This window comes from Solanum stenotomum, chromosome 4 (assembly GCF_019186545.1).
Source record: "Solanum stenotomum isolate F172 chromosome 4, ASM1918654v1, whole genome shotgun sequence".
Taxonomy (NCBI): domain Eukaryota; kingdom Viridiplantae; phylum Streptophyta; class Magnoliopsida; order Solanales; family Solanaceae; genus Solanum; species Solanum stenotomum.
This window is the reverse complement of record NC_064285.1, coordinates 8,152,779-8,176,306: the sequence shown is the minus strand read 5'-3', so window position 1 is coordinate 8,176,306 and position 23,528 is coordinate 8,152,779. Positions and strand designations below refer to the sequence as shown.

Genomic DNA, 23,528 nt, shown 5'->3' with positions numbered 1-23,528 from the left:
TATTTTAAAAACTCTTAAACTATTAAACGTAATTGTTATTTATATATACAAAAATAAATAAAATAAGATATAGACAAAGTTATATTTATCTCTTTTTACTCTTTTTTTAAAATTTTTTTTCTATTTTTTCACAATTAATTTATTTTAAAAAAAAACTCATTTTTATAAGTTATAACTCATACCTCTTTCATTTATAAATGACACTCTTATATTAATAATAAAATACTCATAATTATCTAATCTTTCATATTTGTTAATTTCATTATTTGATTTTGCATGTCTTAAAATATGGGAGAAAAAATTATTTACTTATTTTATTTTTAAAAATTGTTAAAAAATATTCAATTTAGTCAACTTTCCACCTCCCACTATAATTGTCTTCTTTACTATAGATTTTAATGTATATTCATGTATTCATCCCCTTCAATTTTTATAATTTTAATTAATTTTACTAATGTAGAGTAATAATATATTAAAAGATGGGAGATGAAAAGACAAAAATTAACCTATATATCTCTTTCACTACCAAACTATGCTACCAAGCTATGCATATATGAATCAACCATTTTAGTTTAGTTGTGCTTGGGAAATGCTTCAACATAATTATCAATGTATTTTTTTTATAGTAGCAATTCATCTAATGAAATGATGTATTGATTGATATTTATCTTAATTACGCTTACTTATATGTGTTTTATTCACAGTAAAATTTCTTTATAGACTAAGATTTTTCATCTTATTAGTTGGAAATTTTATATTTTTGCTTTATTACTATTTTTTGCTCAACATGTGCTAAATTTTGATGATTCATCTATGTCATCTATATCGAGAAGCTTGGTACATGTAATAGATTTCTTCTAAGGTAATTTTATACACAATCTTTAAATTCATACAAACCAATTATGCTCCTATTTTATTTCAATTTCTTTTATGATGTATATTTTTCTTAGATTAAATTTGTTCAAGAATATGATAAGTGACTGATACTATGTATCTTTGAAAACTGTTTTAAATTTTATGACTCAAAAAGATTGATAAAAATTAATTTCATAACAAGAAATTAATTACAATTATATTTGTAAATGTTTTTTTTTAATTATTAAATAAAAGAAGGTAAAAGAAGGAACAAGAAATTAGGCAGAAAATAAGAGCTCTTCAATAACAAGTATATATAGATTAATTTTTCATCTCCCATCTTTTAATACATTGTTACTCCACATTAATAAAATTAATAAAGAATTATAAAAATTGAAGGTGGATAAATACATGAATATATATATTAAAATCTCTTAATAAAAAAACAATTATAATAGGAGGTGAAAAGTTGATTGAATTGAATAAATATTTTTTCATCTATATCAAAATGCTTGGTACATATAACAAATTTCTTTTGAGGTAATTTTAAGGACTCAATTTTTAAATTCATAAAAGAAAATTCTGCTCCAATTTTATTTCAACTTCTTTTATGATATATAATATTCTTATATTAAATTTGCTCAAGAATATGATTAGTGATTGGTAATGTGTAACTTTGAAAACTATTTTTAAGTTTATGACTCAAAAATATAGGCAAAAGTTAATTTTATAGCAAAAAATTAAAAAGAAAATAAGAAGTCTTCTATTATAAAATAAACCATTTGTATTGGTTCATAAAATTAATAACATGCATTATACATAATATATGTTAATGCATTTGAAATAATTGTTATGAGTAGTGAGAGAGTCAAAATTATTCACTAAATAACGGTAATATTTTAATTTTTCATGTTTAAGATACCATTCAAGTAAATTAGTAACTTCTTTCTATATTAATGATATAGTTAGAAATTGGATAATTCATCTCCTTTTTTTTATTATGTGTTTATAAATGTAGTTAATACCTTTTGTTTGGAAGAAAGAAAAAAAAGAAGAAGAAGAAAGTGCATTATCCATAAAAGTGGAATTGTTCAATTTTATATTTATTCTATATAATAGATGACTTGATATTATTAATTGATGGTCCATCAATTATTTTTATTTTCTTATACTTTTTTAATTATCTATATCGTATATACACACAAAATTAAGCATATACAAAGCGATATGATATTTTTCATAACAAAAATTCATAATTATTATTTTTCACTATTGTTTTCATCTAATTATTTTAAAGAATCTTATATATATATATATATATATATATATATAAAATCATAATAAAAAATCTGATGTGACACTTTTCTATGGTCAATATTTTTATTTACTTATTTCTTTTTTTTTAGTCTTTTCTTCCTATTTCTTTCATTTACTTGTGTTAAAAGACTATTGAAGAAGACAAAGAAAAAAATAATGTCCAGTATATTGACTGCACTTATGCATATCAATAACTATAACATATAAATGTAAGAATTAAACAGTTGTTTACGAGGAAAAACAAGTCTTCACTCTAATCAAAATAAAATTTGTCTTTTTATTTCTACTTAATTTATAAAATGTTCATTCTAAATTATTGTTATACCGCGTGAAGTGCAGACAAGTTGCCTAGTATATATATATAACTTAAACTCGTTTTACCAAAAAAAATCGTGAAAATGAAGAGAGTAAAATAGAAGAAAACCTTGGTGTAGCAACTCCCCATGAAATAGCAAGTTCTCTTGCTGATATCATAAAACATTTCTTCCCTGTTTTCTTATCAAGTGAAAAACTTTGTTTTCAAAAATAAAATAAAGTCTCAGATACATAGCACATTAGAAAATTAGTTAAAAAAATTTTCTTGTATTCATAAAAGTTATTCTCATTATTGATGTATAAACTATTTAATTTTGCATTATTGAGTGAAAAGTTGTTGATTACTTAGCGGAAGACTTACTCAAGCAAAATGGGATTCTAATTTCAATAGAGTATTAAACTTTAAAGTCTCAAGCTAACTCTTAAACTCAAATAAATGTCTGAAAATAACAACGTATAGATAAGTGTCTCAAGACCTCAAAACATCTCAAAAAAAGAAAATAATGAAAGACTACTCAACTTCTAACTATCTACGAAGCCTCTAAATACTACGATAGATGTCAGGACAAGACCCACAACATCTTTACAAAATAGAAATATAAATGTGGAGTCCTCCGGAAAGGCTTACCAAAGCTAGCTAGAGTGCAAATGATATCAACGAAGCACTTGTTGATGACCCTGAACACCTGTATCTGCATCATAAATAAGATGCAGGTCGAATAACGTCAGTACATTGAATGTACGAGCATGCAGGGAAAACTGAAACATAGATAACTGAACCGATAACATGGGAAGACAATACTCACCTCAACTCAACTCCCATATTAAATAAATAATAAGAGATGCAATATTAAAAGCTTTAAAAACAGTAAATATCAACTCAAGAAGTATAAAAATATAGAAAGTTATTCTTCACTCTTATTTGGGAGATTCTCTAACCGACAACCATCACTATGAGTTATGTGATGATACAACATTTCGCTCACACTGAACTGTCCTATACCTTACCAGGGTATAGAACACCTCAACTAAGTGGATCCACTAAGCTATACTTAAAGGAAATAAGAAATCGTCTAAAAAGTACGACCCCTTACCCATGTTGGCTACATGGTTATGAGCAATGTGAGTTGTATGAACTCATCCCCATACCGGTGCTCAATTCTACTCCCAATAATATATAAACTCATGCTCAAATGTATAAAATATAACTCTTTCTCAATTTGCGGTAAATACTCAAAAGATCCTTTTAACAGAGGTAATACTCTGAAACTTCTCTGAACTCATAAACTCATTTAGAAATCAATTTTCTCTCTTCTAAAATGTGAAAGTGTTACATTTGGGAATACTTAGTTACCATATACTCTTTTTTCAATCATGAATGCAACACTTCTCATTCTCATACTTACTTCAAAACTATACTTAACTTAATTACGAAAGAATTCTCAAAGTGACTCAAAAGACCTCTTGAATTTTTCTCTTAAACTCACTTTAATTTGAAATGCAAATTAAGACATGTGATTAGGATATGTAGAATCTCTCAATGATTAATGGAGCATTTAGGAGCTAACACGAAGAAGAGAAACACGTCCAAAAATGAAGCAAGGAAAGAAAAAGACGAGGCGACCTTGGCATACTGAGTGGCGCAGGGCGCTAGTTCCTAAACTACTGGCCCAACCAGTCCCCAAACTACTGGGCAATAGTTCGGGCGCTATGGGTGGCGCACCGCCCCACACCCCTGCCCAGATTTCTGATAAATTTTTCTACTTCAATTCGGGTCCTAACTCATCTAGAATCGAGTGATTTCTTCTAAACTTTTTTTGATTCACAAACCTAGCACAAATTCATAGAAATTTCACATAATTCCTATCAAGAATCACAACTCATTATCAAGATGCTCAACCCAAGAAACTCAAAACTCCCATTGTTAAAGAATGAAACAACAATCAAGAACTACTCAAAAACCTCTTAATATAACGATTTTATGGACGAACTTAGATGTATGGCATGAGGAAGAACGAGTCCATCACTGTGGTAAGCCTTACATACCTGGAAAGAACAATGTTCTTGGCGAATTCCACAAATCTTGATGAACACTAGAAACTTAGCCTTTTTTTCCTCTTGAAACTTCACTCTAAATCCCTAGTGTTTAGGTACATGAAAAATGACTTAGCGTCTGATTAGAAAAACATGGTTAATCCTAGTGGTAAAAGGAAAAAAACTAAAATACCCTTTTCTCAAACGGATGAAATGCTTTAACTAGTGAGGCTTCACTCAAACGGACATAACTTTTTACTCTGAGCTCGAAATTTAGCAAACTTGGCGGCGTTGGAAAGAGGACTCAAAGACCTTCGATTTGATAGCTCATAAGCCACCTAATTATTTATATGCTAAAATATATGGTTGTTTGAAATTGACTCAAAACTAAAAACTAATAGGTGACTTGTACGATTCTTTATTTAGCTCTTTCGAAGTCTGAGGTGTTACATCAGTAAATAGAGAAGAATCTTGCAAGGTATCATCTTGCATGTTTTCAACCAATTCAGGCAAAGGTTGAGGTTGCTCACTAACATCTAATGAATCAGGAGCATTAGAAGGAATGAAATGGACCACAAATCTATGTGAGTGATACTTAACATGTCCAAATCTGATATGGTATTTATCTTAAAAGGAAAAATAGATTCTCTGAAATCCACATCCCTATTGACAAAGAAGATATTATCCTCCAGGTCATATAATATGTAGCTCTTTTGAGTTTCAAAATAGCCAACCAAAACAACCTTCTTAGCCCTTGCAGCAAAATTTGTCACTTCTTAGGTAATTTATAGGTGTAACATAAGCAACCAAACACCTTTAAGTGATCAAGAATAGACATTTTTCCGTACAATAGTTCATAAGGTGTTTTCCCATTCAAAACTGGAGAAGGTGATTTATTGATTAAGTACACTGAGGTTCTAACACAATCACCCCAAAAACTTATAGGCACACCACTTTGGAATTTAAGAGCTCTAGCCTTTTTCTGAAATGTGTATGTTTTCCTTCTACTATACCATTTTGCTGAGGAGTGCAAGGACAACTTCTTTGGTGAATTATGCCATGTGAAGCCAATAATTGTATGCAATGAGTGTTGAAGAATTCAATTCCATTGTTAGATCTTATGGATTTCACACTAACACTAAACTGAGTTTTAATCATGCAAAGGAAATTCTTCAAGACAGTAGTAACCTCACATTTAGAATGTAACAAACAAATCCATGTATATTTGTTGTAATCATCAACAATAGTGACAAAGTAGTATTTCTTATCATATGTAGTCTTTCTATATGCCCCATTCAAGTCTACATGAATAAAGTCAAAACAAGCAAGTGTCTTACTATAACTAGTAGGAAAACTGGACCTGTGACGTTTAGCTAGAGGACAAATATGACATTTGTCTAGGATATTATTGCTGGTGTTTTATTTAAAAATATTATTTTAGATTGGTTTAAGAGTCGCCACTTAATTTTTGAAGAAAAATCAAGAAAATTATATTTTCAATAGATTAAAACAAGAAATCAATTGAAAATATACGGGGTTCGGGGGTTCATATTAGTGTTCTAGGAAGGGTTTGAAAGCACCTAGAACACCTGCTAATGCGGTTATCTGACGATTAATTATTTGGCTTAAAATGTGAAATTGAACTATTTTATAGTTAGGATCATTTCAAGGGAGAAAAAGAATAATGTTGAGATATCATCTAATCGAAAAATTTTGTAAACTTATTCTTTAAGTTTTGTTAAGAGATGACCGGCTTAGTTAAATTGTTAAATCAAAATGAACGTCTCTCGGGGATTTGATTTGTTGACCTTAAGATTAATGGCAAATATTAGCAAGTAAGGGAGCATAATAAAACAAAGAGGGAGAGGGATTCGGACCTAAGTTTGGTTTTTCTGTTCGCCTGGACCAATACTTGGACCCATTTTCGTTTTGGGCCTTTGGCCCATTTGAGTCACCTGCACCTGTCCTAGTCTAACACAAAATAGAATATTATTTGGGCCTTATGCCCAATTTCACCTGTCCTGGATTCTAGCAAGACAATAGATAAGTGGGCTTAGGCCCAAAAACAACAAAATACAATTTGAAATTAAGAGCGGGCCTTTGGCCCAATCTTTTGAATTTCTCGATCTGTTGCTTCTTTCAACTTCGGGACCTGTTCGTCAATTTTTAGGGTTGGCCGACTCGATTGACAAAAATAAATGAGCCTTTGCGGCTCTCCTGAAATGCAAGAGGAAGATAGGAGTTCCCAGTGAACTCAGGCGGATTTCACATGCAAACACAAAATGGGAATTAGTAAGTAAGAATCAAATAAAAACAGAATTTATATGCTACCATATTCTAGAATTTACGTACTACCATATTCTAATAGTTATCTACTACCATATTTTAAAAGTTATCTACTACCATATTTTAATATTTATCTACCACCATATTCTAATATTTGTCTACTATCATATTTTAATATTTACATACTACCCTATTCTAAAGGTTATCTACTACCATATTTTAATATTTATCTACTACCCTATTCTAAAGGTTATCTACTACCATATTTTAATATTTATATACTACCGTGTTTATCTACTACCATATTTTAATATTTATATACTACCGTGTTCTAATATTTATCTACTACCATATTCTAATATTTACATACCACCCTATTCTAATATTTATCTACTACCCTATTCTAATATTTATCTACTATCATATTTTAATATTTATACGATAAAAAATAATGTGTGGCACCATGGGCCTTAAATCCTTACACGAATGACACTTCAATGACCTTAAACAACTAAGCCTATAGTTAGAATTGAGCAGATGTAAAGCTTTAACAATAGATAAATTAATAGCCCATCCTAAAATTTCCAATTTGAAATAATTAAGCCATGATCAACTAGTGGTCATGTGGATTTGAATAAGCCTATCACACCCAACCGTAAACCAACAACAAATAATTAAAAGGGCAAATATATATTCTAGTGATAAAAGCAATAGAAAATAAATGGGTCAAGACATGCTTCTCATCCCATGGAAATGATATAACTACACTTCAAAACGGAACATATGAGGCTATGAAAAAAAAATTAAAATCCTAGAAACAGTTTGCTATAAACAACATTTGACTTATCTTGACAAAGTAATACACATAAACAATCTTTTCCTTCTTAAACAACAGTGAACTTCCAAATAATGAGGTAAAGGTGGACACCTTATGGTCTCATGCAGTTAAGATAGCAAATGACTTATGTGATGCAAGAAAAAATAAAAATAAAATGAACCTAAATGCTTTAACATGCACAAATTAATCAAAAATAATATTGATAAGATAAGAAAGGAGTTCACATAATTTCCAAACTTGTACATACAAATTAATGAAGGAATGCCGGAAAGGATAGACATGTTTTAGCATATTTATAAGACATAAGTCTAGCAACAAGATGATAATGAGACTAACATATCAAGGATCTAAAAAAAAATGGAGGAAGGACAGGCCACTGCCTCCAACAAATAAATAAATGATGCAACATACGAACTCCACATCGACTAGCTTAGGATTTTGCCTCTAACACTCACGAAAACAACAACATTTACAAAAGCACACCTTATGTCTCAAACGACCAAGACTCCAACTCCACTCAATCACTCGGCTACTACATAAGCGATGAATCGAGAAGAATAAAGGCAGTCGAGAAAAGAAGATAAATAAATCAACAAAAAAGCTTCAATTCATCGAACAACACATCAACTAAAGAGCCAGAATTGAAACGAAGTCAACCTTTTAAAGTGCAGCGAGCTAAGACGAGACGAGCAGGGGGCGAATGACTTCCAACACCACACGTTCCGACTCGAACTGCGATAACCGAATGCCAGTTCCGCTCCGTTTTTTTCTTTTTTGAAGTATTTAGTAGGTACTTTAGCTATTTTCGCTTAATGTATTTTTGCTCAAATCTAAATTCCAACTCAGAAATCTCCTCCACCTCCATGCTTCAAATAATAAAAGCCATTATATAGAAGGGAAGTTAGGGTTCGGAAATAGGGAGAAATCGTCAAATTTTTTGACAAGAATAGGGCCTATTTTGAAATTCAAACTCTTAATACCTTTCACCAAATTGGCCAAACATCTTTTTTTTCTGAAATTTCATCCTATTCCGGAAAAGGAATTGGGGACAGCCGCGTGCTTGCTTTAAGCTGCTCTGTTGTACAAATTGAAAGAGATGTTGGGGAAGAAGACAACGAATCTCTATTTCGTTTGGCGCCGATGGTTGTCATTTGGTAGCTGCTGCACGTTTTTGGGTTTTCTTAGAATTGGAAGGGGATTGGGCGTTGTGGGCTGCTGATTATGGGAAATCGGTGTTAGTGTATTATTGTATGTATGAGTGGGCTGGGCATGTTGGAAATAAGAATTGGGCCTGAGAAAATTGGAAAAGGGCCCAATACTAAGGTGTCCTAAAGGGTTAAAGGAAATGTTAGATTTTGGCCAAAATTGTAGTAAAATTAATTAACAATTTGGCCAACAAATTAAATAAGTAGTCGAAAGAATTAATTTTTGAAGATTCGGCTAGAATTCATATAAGACAATTAATATAATTAATTTACGAGCTCTTTAATCTTAACGAAATAAAATAATTAACTTAACCATAAAGTATTCGTTTTACATATAAACTTATTAATCCGAAAATTTAAACCATAATTCAAACTAGAACTAAATTAATAAAATATTTATTTTAAAAAAATATTTTGATATGATTTTAAAACATTTATAAAATACACTAATTACGTATATAATTATATGAAATATATTTATCATTCGAAATACTATAAAAACCGACTGAAACTACTTCAAAAATAACCTAGAAACTATTTGAATTTTATAAAGCTAATTATTCTAAATCGTTTGAAAATTAAGAATCTCAAAAATTAATTATTATCGGAGAGGGTCAAAATTGGGTGTCAACAGCTGGCATATTTGAAGATAGAGGGAAAGTGTTGTATCACAGTTGAGGATGGATGGCCCAATCTGAGATGCCAAAGGACACCTTCTACTTGGGGTTTGAAACTGACTGTATTTGTAGTAGGAGTAACTTGTTCCTGTATGAGATACAACCCTTCCCTTTCTCTACTAATCCCCAAGACCTTGCCATTGTAGAGTCCCTGAAAGACACAAAAATCAGGAAAAAATAGTACAACACAAGACAAGTCCTTGGTTATTTTAGACATTAAGAAAAGGTTAAACTTGAAATCAGGAACATGTAAAACACTCAGCATTTTTTATTTTCCAAAATTAGTAGCATTCGTTGCACTTGTCATCTGTTACTCCCACCAGTGGGTACCTGAACTTTATCACTAAGATAGTCGTCTAGCTTTCTAATGTCAAACAGCATGTCCTTACAAGGTGTAGTGTGGTGAGAGGCTCCAGAATCAACAATCCACTCATATGCAAAAACATTTGATAATAAAGAGTGTATACATGCCGTGTTAGATACACATTCACTAGTGGAGTTTGTGTGATCCTACTTCCTAAGTAATTCATGATATTGTTGCTCAGTGAGGAAGTAACCTGATCCTGAATTCAAAGGATCATCTGAGCCAGTTCTTTGTGGAACTCCTGGTTTGGTACTAATGTTAGTGTTGGTTGTAGGTTTTCCCTGGGTTATGCTTGTTGACTTTGTTGTGAAGCTTTCCTCTTGCTTATGAAGTTTGAAGGGTAGCCGACTACTATGTAGCAATTATCCTTTAGATGACCTTTGTAGCCACAATAGATACAAGGTATCCAGCTCCTTCAGACCCTCTATGGCCTCTTCCAACCCCTCCATACCCTCAATGACCTCCTGGTTTTTTAGGTCCGTATTCTTGAGTCTTTCCTGCTATAATAGCCAAAGGATCCTTCTGAGTATCAACTATTCCCAATTATTTTTGGCTTTCCTCTTGAGCCATGGTAGCATAAGCTTCATTCACAGTCATATTTGCATTGCGAGACAGAATGTGGCTCATCAGGTTACTATAACTCTCATTAAGACCCATAAGGAACTACAACAATCGTTGTGATTTCAAATGGCCTATATAGGCATTAGATTCCTCACAGTCACAGGAAGGTAGGGGAACCATTACATCAAGTTCATTCCACAGATCCTTCATTCTAGAGTAATACCTTGTCACAGAGTCAGTTCCATGCCTTCAACTGGTAATTTCTGTCCACAGATAGTAAATCCTGGTCAAATTTGATCTATCAAAACACTCTTTGAATTCATCCCATACCTTCTTAGCATTCAAAGCATAAACTAAGTTTGGGATCATCCATGATAACACAATTACGTTACACTTCTCCCTTAATTCTTGTAGTTTTCCTCTAAACTTAATCTTTGTGCAATTACCATCCACAAACCCAAGCTTGCCTTTACCTTGCAGTGCTAGTTTCATCAATCTGCTCCACAGAGAGTAATTCTTTAGTCCTGTGAGTTTGATCATAATTATTACTAAGCCTGGAGAATCAGAAGCTTGAAGATAGAAAGGATGATGATGATCAATTATCGTTGTAGTTGGAACTATCATTTCTGCAATAGATTTTTCTCCCGTCATTAGTGTACTAAACGAATTAGTGCAATGAACTCAAACTCTAAGCACAACTCAAGGTGAGATCGTCGCTCTGATACCATGTCAATTTTGAGTTATGTATGAGGAATCCATGGTGGGTTCTCCACCATTGATGAATTCCTTAAGTTATTACGAAGAGATTAGAAAGAAAATGAAGGGGAACTATTCTTTTGAATGAGAAAAAAATTACTTCAATTACAATTGGAGCTTGGTACATATAGGTCCAACTAACTTTTTCTAGAAGGTTCTAACTAACTACCTTTATAACCATCTGTAACTAATTTTGTTAACTATCTCTTAGTAACACTTACAAAAATTAACAGAAATAAGGAACAAGTTATTTCAATACCTTGTAATACTAACACTAATTTACATCACATATTCAAAAATTATAGATCTGAAAATCAGAATACCATTTTTAAAGTTCAGAAAATAACAAGGCAAAGATAGTTTCTAATTGCTATGATACCAAATGTAAGTTTCTTACATGATTCGAAGCATGTAAAACTCATTTTTAGAGCAAAATTGCAGTAGAAATAATGAATCAGCCTACCTCCCGCCATTGTTGCAGAATCATCATTGATGTGGAGTTCAGAATCCGATGAGTATTCTAAGCACTTAAACCTCACTTAAAGATATTGTGGAGTTTAGAAGAATCATTTGTGCTTAGGGACCCTAAAATCGGATATGCTTTTATTCATAATGTTCTTTCATCAATAATATAGGTTAGCACTTTCATTGATGGGAAGCAGTTATGAGTAATTTAAAATTAAGAAGTCATGCTTATAGTAATAAAAACATAGTGTATTTGTCGTATTAGGTTGTATCACGAATATAATTGATTTGTATAAGCAAATATTTGCGGAAAAAGAAAGAGGGAAGGGGAGCAACATCTTATTCTCTTCGCGAGAACTTTCAGATCGTAGAAGCATTCGGAACGGGCTCCGCGTTCATTTCGAGCAAATCAGGAAGAGAAAACATGAATGTATTTTTCTCTTTCAAGAGATTCTTTCTCGGAATTGTGACTTGAGGGGGGATGCTGCCAGTCCTACTGAGGACTTTATGGATTTCATTTTCAATTTCCCATAGAATCTCCGAAGCTTTCCTAGCCACTGTAGTTTTTTTTTTTATCTTCTTTGTCTGAAAATAGGTTTGATTTGCTTCCCCTATGAGAATTTCTACCAATTCTTCTTTTATTCATCAAAGCTCATCCTAATCTCCGTCGAGATTATTGCCTTAGCCCTGTCCTATCATATGTATAATGGAGTTAACGTGTATTAACGAATACAATTTGTATCAACAAATGCAATTGCATTAGGTGATATCAACAAATACAATTGTTATCAATATATCATATGGATTTGTTCCTTGTGTATTTAATTTGTATCAAGTGTATCAACAAATACAATTTGTATCAATAATTATAACTGTATCAAGTTATATCAACGAATATCTAGTGTATATGTTGCTTGTGTAATCACTCTATATCAAGTGTATCAACAAATATAATTGTATCATGTGTAATAACAAATATAATGTGTATCAACGAATGCAGTCGTATCAATGAATGCAATTGTATCAAGTTGTATCAACGAATATAATTGTATTAAGTGTATTAACTATTTTATCACGTATATCATTAGAACATGCTAAGATGAAGAAGCACAATTTCAATATATACAAAATGCAATAGCATAAAAAATTGGATAAATTAGCTAACTAGTCAAAATCCCTAATGTAATTATTAAAAACATCTACACTTTAAAATAATTATTAAAAATGTCAAAATGTCAATATTTTAGCACATAAAGTGTATCATAATATAATTCATTTACATTCTTTTATTTCTCAAATTGGGCCCCACTTTTTGACTCCATTACGGGTGAAAGGAAAAAACAAAGGGGAACTAATTAAATACCCGATAAAAGTAAAATAATTACAAACATATACTTGTTTACATTCATACCCCACTAAATAATTACACTATATATTGTTCAACTAATTTCGCTTAACTGATATTAAATCAATACCATATACTGTATTAGTATCATTAAGGCTGATCATTGACTAATGAGTAATTTTTGAACAAGAAACCTTAATGGTACCACAACAATATACATATACTCTTATAGTATCATTGACTAATGAGTAATTTCATAACAAGAAATCATAATGATACCAATACAATATATATATATATATATATACTAATTTAGTATCAGTTAAGCGAAATTATCAATCTTAATGCTATCAATACAATATAAAATACTGATTTAGTATCAGTCAAGCAAAAATTATCAGCCTTAATGAATTTGGGGTATGAACTGTATTTATTTATGAGAGAATGAATATTTCAGGAATTACTTTGGATTTGGGTATGAACTTGCAATTTTTTTTGGATTTTATGGCCCATTTATGTAGTTTTTTTTACCCAAATTCTATCATTTCTCTTTCTCTCTCTCACGATTTCTTCCATTATTTCATATCCTCAAGTAACTTAAACCTTGCCTTTTTAAAATCAAATTTCTCAATTTTTCTACGAAATCTCATAAATCATTCAAAAGTTTTTCAACCTTTGTTGAAGTGAATTTGACTGATTTGGGATTGTTTCCATTAGGGAGGAAAATTTTGAAATAATCGGTTGGGATTTCGAAGTGAATTCGACTGATTTCGTTGAACTTCGAGATTGTCAGTGAAATACAAAATCTATCAGGTATTCATTAACTGTTGATTCTTTAAATTTTTTTGAAGTGATTCGAAAATGGATCTGGATCGTATTTCGTACTGTTGGATCTTCACTAGAAGATCTTCATAAGTTACTATTCAAATATTGGATTTAAAGGTTAGATGGTCATTAAGGTATTCAATTTAGGAGTTTCGGGTCAATATCTCATCCAAGACACTCTGTTGGACGACATCAATAATTCTAGTGTTCTCTTCAATGAATTGAAGTATTTTGTATCTTTCTCACATGCAGAAGGACCTAAATGAGATGAAAGTACAGAATCACCAGTCATATTTCAAAGTAAAAAAATATTTTTTTTAATCTATAATCTGTTTGGGATACAAATAGTAAATGATTGAATTGTTTTGATTTTTTTTTATGTCGGATGCTTGGAATAGAAAATAATTTGGAATCCTATTTAGTAGAAGTTCTATAAATTAGAAATTGAATATAATATATTTTTGGAATACATAACAGATAAGAAATACATTTTTGGTCATGACATACAATATATTTTAAATACAATTTTTTATTGTTACCATGATTGTAAATTTGTATGTGTTTGATGACTGGAATACAAATTTGGTTGGAATTTTAAGAAAGAATATATGTTTTTGAAAAATATACAAACCAATGTTGTATCCTTTCTGAATGAACACGAATTTACATAAGTATATGGATACAAATATGTTTCTTAAATAACGACAAATCCATTTGATATACATATTGGAATGAATACAAACTAATAAAGAAATACAAATGTCATTATACAAACCCAAACATGAAAATCATAATGAATACAAATACACATTGGAATGAATACAAATACACATTGGAATGAATACAATCGAGAGTAATTTTAGGAATAGCAAACATAAAAATCATATTAGCGCTCTATAACTATAAATTTTCCCTACAATCAATTACTTTTGAAATTGTAACTGATGAGAATTTTAAGTGGATATGTTTCTTTTTCTCCTATGATTTTCTCGTTTTTGTTATTAAATAATTGTATTTTTTCAAATCAAACAAATAAAAAATACATAAATCAGAAGAATAACAAACTAAAATATTGATAAAAGGTCCTATTAAATGCTAAAATATTGACATTTTGAAAAAAATTCCGAATAAAAATTAGAATAACATCATTCCCTAATCAAGAAAAATTATATTTTACCTTGTGCTCCAATCATATATATATATATATATATATATGAATTGTCCATTTTCCATCTTAATTAGATCGTGGGAAGAAAGAAAAACATATGCTTGGCGGCTTAATACATGCTCAATTTTACTGTCCACGTGTATGTGTGCTTTGAAGTATTGTCTTCTTCTTTAAATTTATTATCCATAATCGCTTGAAAATTTATGGCTTCTTCTTAGATTTATTAGATGTGACAAACTTTAGTCTTAAAGTCCTAAATCGACAAATAAAAATGCTAATTTCCCAATTCTATTCGTTTTTTATGTCAAATCTATCCATTGACAACACTAGAATCCCATAAGAAATCAAGTAAATTAAATATTATGAATATATTGAATTATTGATGTTCATTTAATTCTTCTACAATTTTCTAAACCAACTTGCAGGCAGTCAAATAATTCAAGTAGTTTCTAGAAAGCCTTATACCAACTTATTCCCAAGGACTCTTTCATCCTTAACCAAGAGATCTCGGGTTCGAGCCTCCTTGGGTACGGAGTCACCTTTGTTAGGGAGCGCTTTACCCTCAATATTGGACTTCCCGGCACGAATCCAAATTTAGTCGGGCTCCAATGTGGGTACCGGACACCGGATGGGAAACAAAAAAAAAAAAACTTATTCCCAAGGCTATCAACTTACAAAGGGAGCCCAGTTTGAAATATGGCTCATTTAGTTATCTTCTGACTTTGTTTGAAAGCACCATATCTTCCATTATTGCAAATTGGAAAACAAACTATATAATGACTACTTCTCAAGAAATCATTTAGAAGCTAAAAAGTATTAGGCATGGCTTTGATATGGGCAATGCTAGTGGTTATTTTTATTGTGTATGTCTTTTATGAGCTGCTAAACAACATCCAGAATAGGAAAATGTATCCTCCAGGTCCAAAAGGGCTTCCCATTATAGGACATCTTCACTTGTTAGGAAAAAATCCACACAATGATTTCCAAAAATTAGCAAAAACACATGGTCCCCTTATGTATGTTCGGCTGGGACTAGTACCTACAATCGTTGTCTCGTCTGCAGACACAGCGGAGAAGTTCCTCAAGACATATGATCATATCTTTGCTAGTAGACCTCATAATGAAGCAGCTTATTATTTGGCATATGGACAAAAGAATATGCTAGCCGCAAAGTATGGACCATACTGGCGCAACACGCGCAAATTGTGCACTCAGCACCTTTTCAGTAACCAAAAGATCAATTCATTTCAATCCATGAGAAGGCAACAGGTTGAGCTTATGATCAAATCACTTAAAAATGAAGCTTGTGATCATCGCGTTTTTGTTGATCTTAGTGCAAAGATTTCGTCTTTGAGTGCTGACTTGACTTGCTTGATGGTGTTTGGAAAGAAGTACATGGATGAAGATTTGGACAAGAGGGGATTCAAAGCTCTTGTTAACGAGGTTGAGCATTTAGCAGCAACACCAAATCTTGGAGATTTTTTCCCCTTCCTTGGTGTAATTGATCTCCAGGGACTCACTCACCGGCTTAAGGATCTTTCAAAGGTGTTTGATGAGTTTCTTGAGAAGATTATCGATGAACATGTCCAGTCTCGTGACCAGAAGCAATCCAAAGACTTTGTTGACACCATGTTGGACATTATGCAATCAGGAGAAGCAGAATTTCAGTTTGACCGTAGACATATAAAAGCTATCCTCTTCGTACGTTATTTCATCACCTCTATTATTGTACGATTTAAATTTGTTTGTACTAAGTTCCCTTTGTATAACAGGATATGTTAATTGCAGCAATGGGCACTTCCGCAGCAGCTATAGAATGGATACTAACAGAGCTTCTTCGACATCCTCATGTGATGAAGAAACTCCAAAAAGAGTTGGAACAAGTGGTAGGCCTTGAAAGAATGGTAAAAGAATCAGACTTGGAGAAGTTAAACTACTTAGACATGGTTGTAAAGGAGGGCATGAGGCTGCATTGTGTAGTTCCACTAATGCCTCACGAGGCCATGGAAGATTGTGTAGTCAATAGCTTCCACATACAAAAAGGATCCCGGATCATGATAAACTTTTATGCTGTTCAAAGGGATCCAAATATTTGGCCTGAACCTGAAAAGTTTTTACCCGAGAGGTTTGTTGAGAGCAGTATAGATGTTCGTGGACGTGACTTCCAACTTTTACCATTTGGCTCTGGCAGAAGAAGTTGCCCTGCCATGCAATTGGGGATCATCATTGTCCAACTTATAGTGGCACAATTGGTGCATTGCTTTGATTGGGAGCTTCCAAATGGTATGCAGCCTTGTGAATTGGATGTTGAGGAGCACTTTGGAATAGCAACAAGCAGAGAAAATCCTTTAATGGCTTTTCCTACTTATAGAATAAATAATGCTTAATCTCAAACCATACAATATGGTAAGGATTGTATACGCTCACCCTCCCCAGATCACATTTGTGAGATTTCATTGGATATGTAGTTGTTATTCAATTCATTACATGTTATGATTAACGTCATTCATATCAGCTTCATTACATACAAGAGAGATTGAAGTTATGAACACACTTTCTTTTTTCCATTACTAATCGACCCTTCTCTTGAACACACATGGTCATAAGTTCATTAATAGAGTATTTATTCTTATGTGTTATTGGAGATCTTAAAGGAATTTTACTGTGGAGAAAAAGAGTACAAAATATAGTGTACGAGAAAAATTGGAGGCATTTCAACCTCAAGAGTAATTAGTGGAGCCGCTAAGCGAGTGTGCTCACACACACCTCTCAACTAAGTTACGTTGCTCGGACTCGGGTACAGGTGTCCGATACGGGTGTGGATCTAGAGTTCATGATCTAATTTTTAAGATTTAGGGATATGAATTCATGTATGGATATAGGTGCGGGGATTCGCCTAAAAATAATTAAAATATATAAAAATAGAGTTATAGAACCTAAATTATGAGATATTATGTGGAGAATTTGAGGAGAATCCTGAAAGGAGATTAAAGGAAAAGGAGTGACATAGAAATTTTATATAAAAGGTATTCCGTTTTCTTCAATTTCAACTTAGCTTTTGTATTGATTATTGGAATCATTAAAATTGTTCAAACTTTCCCCATCAATTTTGGTCAAAGTACCCAAAATTTGTTGACCAAATTGAACACATATTACACACCCAGACACATTGATACCAAAAATGGAGGTATCAAGGGAACAAAATGCAGATAAGAAGAAGAAAGAAGGAGAATTAAGAGAAAGAGGAAGAACAAAGGAGAAATTGAGAGAGAATTAGAGAGAAAATGGAAATTGTATTGAGTTATCACATTCAAATCATGCCTTACAAGAGCATTACCTATTCTACTTATACTACAATCAGGAAACTGAAAGCAATTAAAAATAGAAGTAAGTAATTCTAACTAACTTTCCCGCAAAAATCAGAAATGCAAATGATGTGATCAAACCTACTCAGCACTGACGTGGCCTCCTAGCATGTGAATAAGATGACTTAGATACTTATGTGGATATTACTCATCTCATATTGGTATCACCGATATGTCAACACAGATGCGACACCAAAAGCGAAGAGTCCGAGAAATTTAGCCTCTCAACACCATGTGAGCTCATTGATAAGAATCTCAAAATTAAGGTGTTGTGAGTGCTTTATACATGAAGTTCCAAATTGTTTATCAATAACCCTTAGTAATGCCCTGATATTGATATACTATTTAAAATTGAATCTACTTACATAAATACATGTAGACTAAAATTTTAATTGAATAGTTGACTCTCGATCAGCGAAAAATTAAACATTCTACACCCAAATTTAGATCAAAATTAAATTATTTGACTCTCGATCAATTAAAAAAAACACAAAAAGTGGAACAGGATAATAATAAAAATTCGAGTCCACAAATATAGGTTTATGGTGGGGTAGCACATAAGAAATAAGAATTTCAAAAGTTGAACTCACTGTGAGGTTGTTTTTGGAAAAAAAAAAAAAAAAGAAACGCCAGAAGATCGTCTTCTACAGACCCGTTCATTTTCACCATATGAGAACCTGAAAATTCGATAAAAAGTCAGAAAAATGTTAGAAAATCTGTATCCTTATGATTTCTAACACTAATTTGCATCTAAAGTTCAAAAATTATAGATCCGAAAATCAGAATGTCATTTTAAGCTTCGGAAATTAACATGGCAGAGCTAATTTCTAATCGCTATGATATCAAATGTAAATTATTTACATGATTCGAAGCACGTAAAACTCATCTTTAGATCGAAATTGCAGCGGAAATAGTGAATCGACCTACCTCCCGCCATTGTTGCAGAATAATCATTGATGTGAAATTCAGAACCCAACGAGTCTTCTAAAGCTCTCAGACGGATATCAAATATATTAACGAATACAATTTGTATCAGCGAATGCAATTGCCTTAGGTGGTATCAACAAATACAATTTTTATCAATGAATAAAAAATGTATGTGGTCCTTGTGTATTTAATTTGTATCAAATGTATCGACCAATACAATTTGTATCAACCATTATAACTATATCAAGTTATATGAATGAATATCAAGTGTATATGTTGCTTGTGCATTCACTCACTCTATACTAAGTACATTAGTGAGTGAATATAATTATATCACGTGTAGTAATGAATATAATTGTATTAACAAATGTAGTCATATTAAGCATTTGTATCAACGAATACAATTGTGTCAATTGTATCAACTTTTATATCACTTGTATCTGGACAATATGCTAAGATAAATTATATTTAACCTTGTGCTATAATCATATAGATGATTTGTACATTTTCCATTTTAATTAGATTGTGAACAAAAAAAAAAAGTAATTTATTAAATTGATAAATAAATGTGTGCTTTAAAATAACTTTTTTTTGGTAGAAAAGGATATTATATATATATATATAGTTAAAGGTTCACCATTACATCAGTACTAGTACTATTAAGTACAGAAAGGTTGCCAAAATGAGCTAACTTATTACATGTAGACCATAATATTAGCTTGTTAGATAGAACTCCACCAAGGTCAGCTTTAAGGTAATCATTTACAGCCTCCGGGGGAGATAGTAAGATATGTGGTTGGTTGGTCATTGTCAGCTTGGCACCTATCTTAGACAAAACATCAGCTACCATGTTTGCTTGGCGAAAATTATGGCGGACCGTTGGATTCCCCAACTTCTTCAGCATTGACCTGCAAGACATAATAATAGAAGAGTAAGTTGGAGGTGAGTCCTGTAAGAATTGCAGAATTTCAAGAGAGTCTGTCTCAACTTCTAAAGGAAAGAGGTTATGAGTGAAGGCGATGTGAAGACCAGTAAGGAAAGCCTCAATTTCAGACATGGTATGGCTATGGCAGTGAGTTTGATTGTGGAAGCCGACCATCCAACCCCCACTAGAGTTCCGGATGATGCCTCCTATGCCTTTGTTTTTTGAGAAGGAGCCATCTGTGTTCAATTTATAAAACTCGAGAGGGGGAAGAAACCATTGAATGTCAATAAACGTGGTAGCATCCGGATTACTAGGCGACTGGGTGTGAGTGATGTATTCTATGGTCCTGTTCCGAATTAAGATAGGAGAGGGAAAATCAGTCTTACCATTATGGACATTATGGTTTCTATTAATCCAGATGTGCCAAAGAGCAAAGGGTATATAGGAGGTCTTTCCAACTATAGATGGTGTTATACTCAGGGAAGACCAGCTGAGAAAGAAGCAGAAGCCAGTGCAGCTCGTCATTATGATGAAGTAAATGGGAGATATTTATGCCCAAATCCAGCCAATTTTTTTTTTTTGCAATGTAGCACTCCAAGAAAACATGTTCAATGGTTTCATGAGCCAGGGAACAAACTGGGCACAAAGGGTCAATATCAATACCAATATGATGAAGATAAGCGTGGGTAGGCAAGCGCCCCTGAGCACAAAGCCAAAGGAAGACTTTATGTTTTTCTATCGTGTGGAGTTTCCAGATCCACGCGAAAGGGAAAGTAATGTTAGGATTGGGGTTTAGGATACCGTACACCGATTTGGTTGTAAAAATGCCATTACTATTACAAGACCAGTAAGGAATGTCCCATTCCCCGAGGTTCCTATTGAGCTGAATCTTAGAAGCTTTTTGAACGATATCTAGAGGGATGTTAAAGGATATCTTAGACCAGTCCCAGGAGGTGTCATTCCATAAAGAGGAAACAGTAAGATGATCTTCACCTTGATTCAGAGAGCCCTGGAGGATAGTTTTAAGGGCAGGGGTGTTGGGTATCCAACGGTGATGCCAAACATTAATAATCTGCCCTCTAGTCGGAGTCCAGGCAATTGCTTTCGAGCAAATATTACTCCCAAGAAGAGTGTTTTTCCATATAAAGGAATGGGAAGGGGCAATAGTTCGAGATTTATACTTCATGATTAAGGTTTTGGCCCAATGGTCCGTAATGAGGCGCCAAGCAAGACCGGTCAGGAGAGCTTTGTTCTTGGTGTCTGCTTTTTGTAAGCCTAGGCCTCCACAATCTTTCGGGGAGGTCACTTTCTCCCAAGCAGTGTAGTGGAACTTTCTTTTGTGGGTTGTGGAACCCCAAAGAAAATCGCGTTGAATTTTATCCATAGTGTTACAAATCTTCATAGGAAGTTGGAAGTATTGCATAGCGTAGGCCGGAATGGCATTAAGGGTAGTTTTAGCAAGAGTGATGCGTCCTGCAGTGGTCAGAAAGTTCACCTTCCAAATGGAAAATTTTTTCCTCATGTTGTCGAGGATATAATGAAAGTCAGCAGCTCTAGGATTACTGTTAAGGATGGTGAAGCCAAGATATTTACCGAAATCAGAAGATGGAGTAATACGAAAGCAGTCTTGCACAAGGTTCCTAGAGACGTTATCACAGCATGAAGAGAAAATGGATTTGGACTTAGCAACATTTATTTTTTGTCCAGACAGTTCACAAAAAGCAGACATACATTCATACATGGTATTGATCGACTTTTGGGTTGCCCGAGAAATTAAAGTTAAGTCATCTACAAAGAATAGATGCAAGAATTGAGGGCTGTTAGCTGACAGGGAGATAGGCTCCCATCGGAGGATGTCGACTTGATGATTAATGTAGTTCGACAGGAGCTCCTTGCAAAGGATAAAGATATAAGGGGACATGGGGTCTCCTCACCTTATTCCCCTAGAAGGGGAGAAGTAGTTAGTTTGGGTTCCATTTACGAGGACAGAAATATTCGAAGTGGAGATGCAACTCATAATGAGTTTGGTAAATTTCGGAGGGAACTTAAAGTAGAGAAAACGAAAGACCATTCAAGACAATCAAACACTTTTTCGAGATCAATTTGAGCATAACGTAACCTTTTTTACTCTTGCTCTTGTTAAGGTGCGTCATTAGTTCCTGAATAAGGATGGCATTATCGCAAGCTCTTCTCCCCTTCTGAAAGCTAGTTTGGCAGGGACTGATAAGATTATTGAGGTGGTTCGCAATGATTTTATAGATGGTATTACATAGACCAATAGGCCTATAGTTCTTCAGATGGTTAGCATTAGGGAACTTACGTATGAGGCATAGAAGGGTCTTAAAGATTTGCTGGCAGCTTTCGATGACAGAATTACCCACTACTTTCCATTGGGATTGAAAAAAAAGTGGGTGTATGCCATCAGGCCCTAGAGCTTTGAACGGTTTGAAGGAGAAAAGAGCTTGAATTATTTCATAGTCCTGCAGGGGACGATCCATATTGGAGAGGTCAAGCTTATGAAAACTGATAGGAGAGGATTGAATGTGTCTCAGGTTAGAGAGAGAATGGTCTTCAGAAGTAAAACAATTAGAGAAGTAGTTGAAGGTGTGATCAACAATTCTAGAGGGGTTCGTAATCCAGTTATCATTGTCATCTTTGAAGAAAGCAATTCTGTTTCTTCTTCTTCTGTTTACAACCGATAAGTGGAAGAATTTAGTATTCACATCGCCATTAGCCAGCCAATTGATGCGCGATCTCAGTTTCCAGTACTCATCTTCCATTTTAAGAATATCATTATATTCCTTACGGAGGTTTATGTCAAGATTCTGAAGAAAGGAGCTGGTGGGAAAGGCGTAGGAATTTTGGATACCCTCTAATCTAGCTAGGATTTTCTTTTTCTTTAAAAAGATATTCCCAAAGGTTTTTTTACTCCATTCGATAGCATTACTCGTGAATATAGGGCAGGGCGTCATAGAGGCTCTTATTTTCCCAACTACGCTTCACTAAATCTATCAAACTTTTGATCTTGAATTGATAAATAAAAGTGCTAATGGCTTCCCAAATCTATTTGTTCATTATGTTAGAATTGACAACATTAAAATTATTAAAGAAAACAAGTAAATGTTAGGAATGCACTAAATTGTTGATGTTCATGTAATACTCTTACAACAAATAACTCGCACATAATTCAAGTAGTTATTAGAAAGCCTTATAGCAACTTATTCCTAGGGTTCACTATCAAACATGTAGCTTGCAAGTGTTGGGTTTAGGATCTTTTTTCCCTTCCTACGTGGATAAATA

General features: G+C 32.9%; 2 protein-coding genes across 5 annotated transcripts in view; one reads left to right on the top strand and one right to left on the bottom strand.

Moving 5' to 3' along the window:
• Positions 1-23,528, bottom strand: part of LOC125861751 (coatomer subunit zeta-1-like) — a 162,764-nt gene that overhangs the window by 128,292 nt on the left and 10,944 nt on the right. The gene's annotated exons all lie outside the window — the stretch shown is intronic.
• LOC125861721 (cytochrome P450 71AU50-like) overlaps positions 1-23,528 on the top strand; it is a 47,908-nt gene that overhangs the window by 21,551 nt on the left and 2,829 nt on the right. Inside the window, exons 2-3 of one of the 4 annotated variants that reach the window (XM_049541580.1) lie at positions 15,826-16,712; positions 16,784-17,586. The exons of 1 other annotated variant lie outside the window; for it this stretch is intronic. In XM_049541580.1, coding sequence (XP_049397537.1) covers positions 15,834-16,712; positions 16,784-17,398 — 1,494 coding nt within the window. In that variant the 5' untranslated portion in view covers positions 15,826-15,833 and the 3' untranslated portion in view covers positions 17,399-17,586. Of the gene's footprint in view, positions 1-15,802; positions 16,713-16,783; positions 17,587-23,528 lie in introns of those variants that run through there. 2 more of the 4 variants (XM_049541579.1, XM_049541578.1) reach the window with 2 other exon arrangements.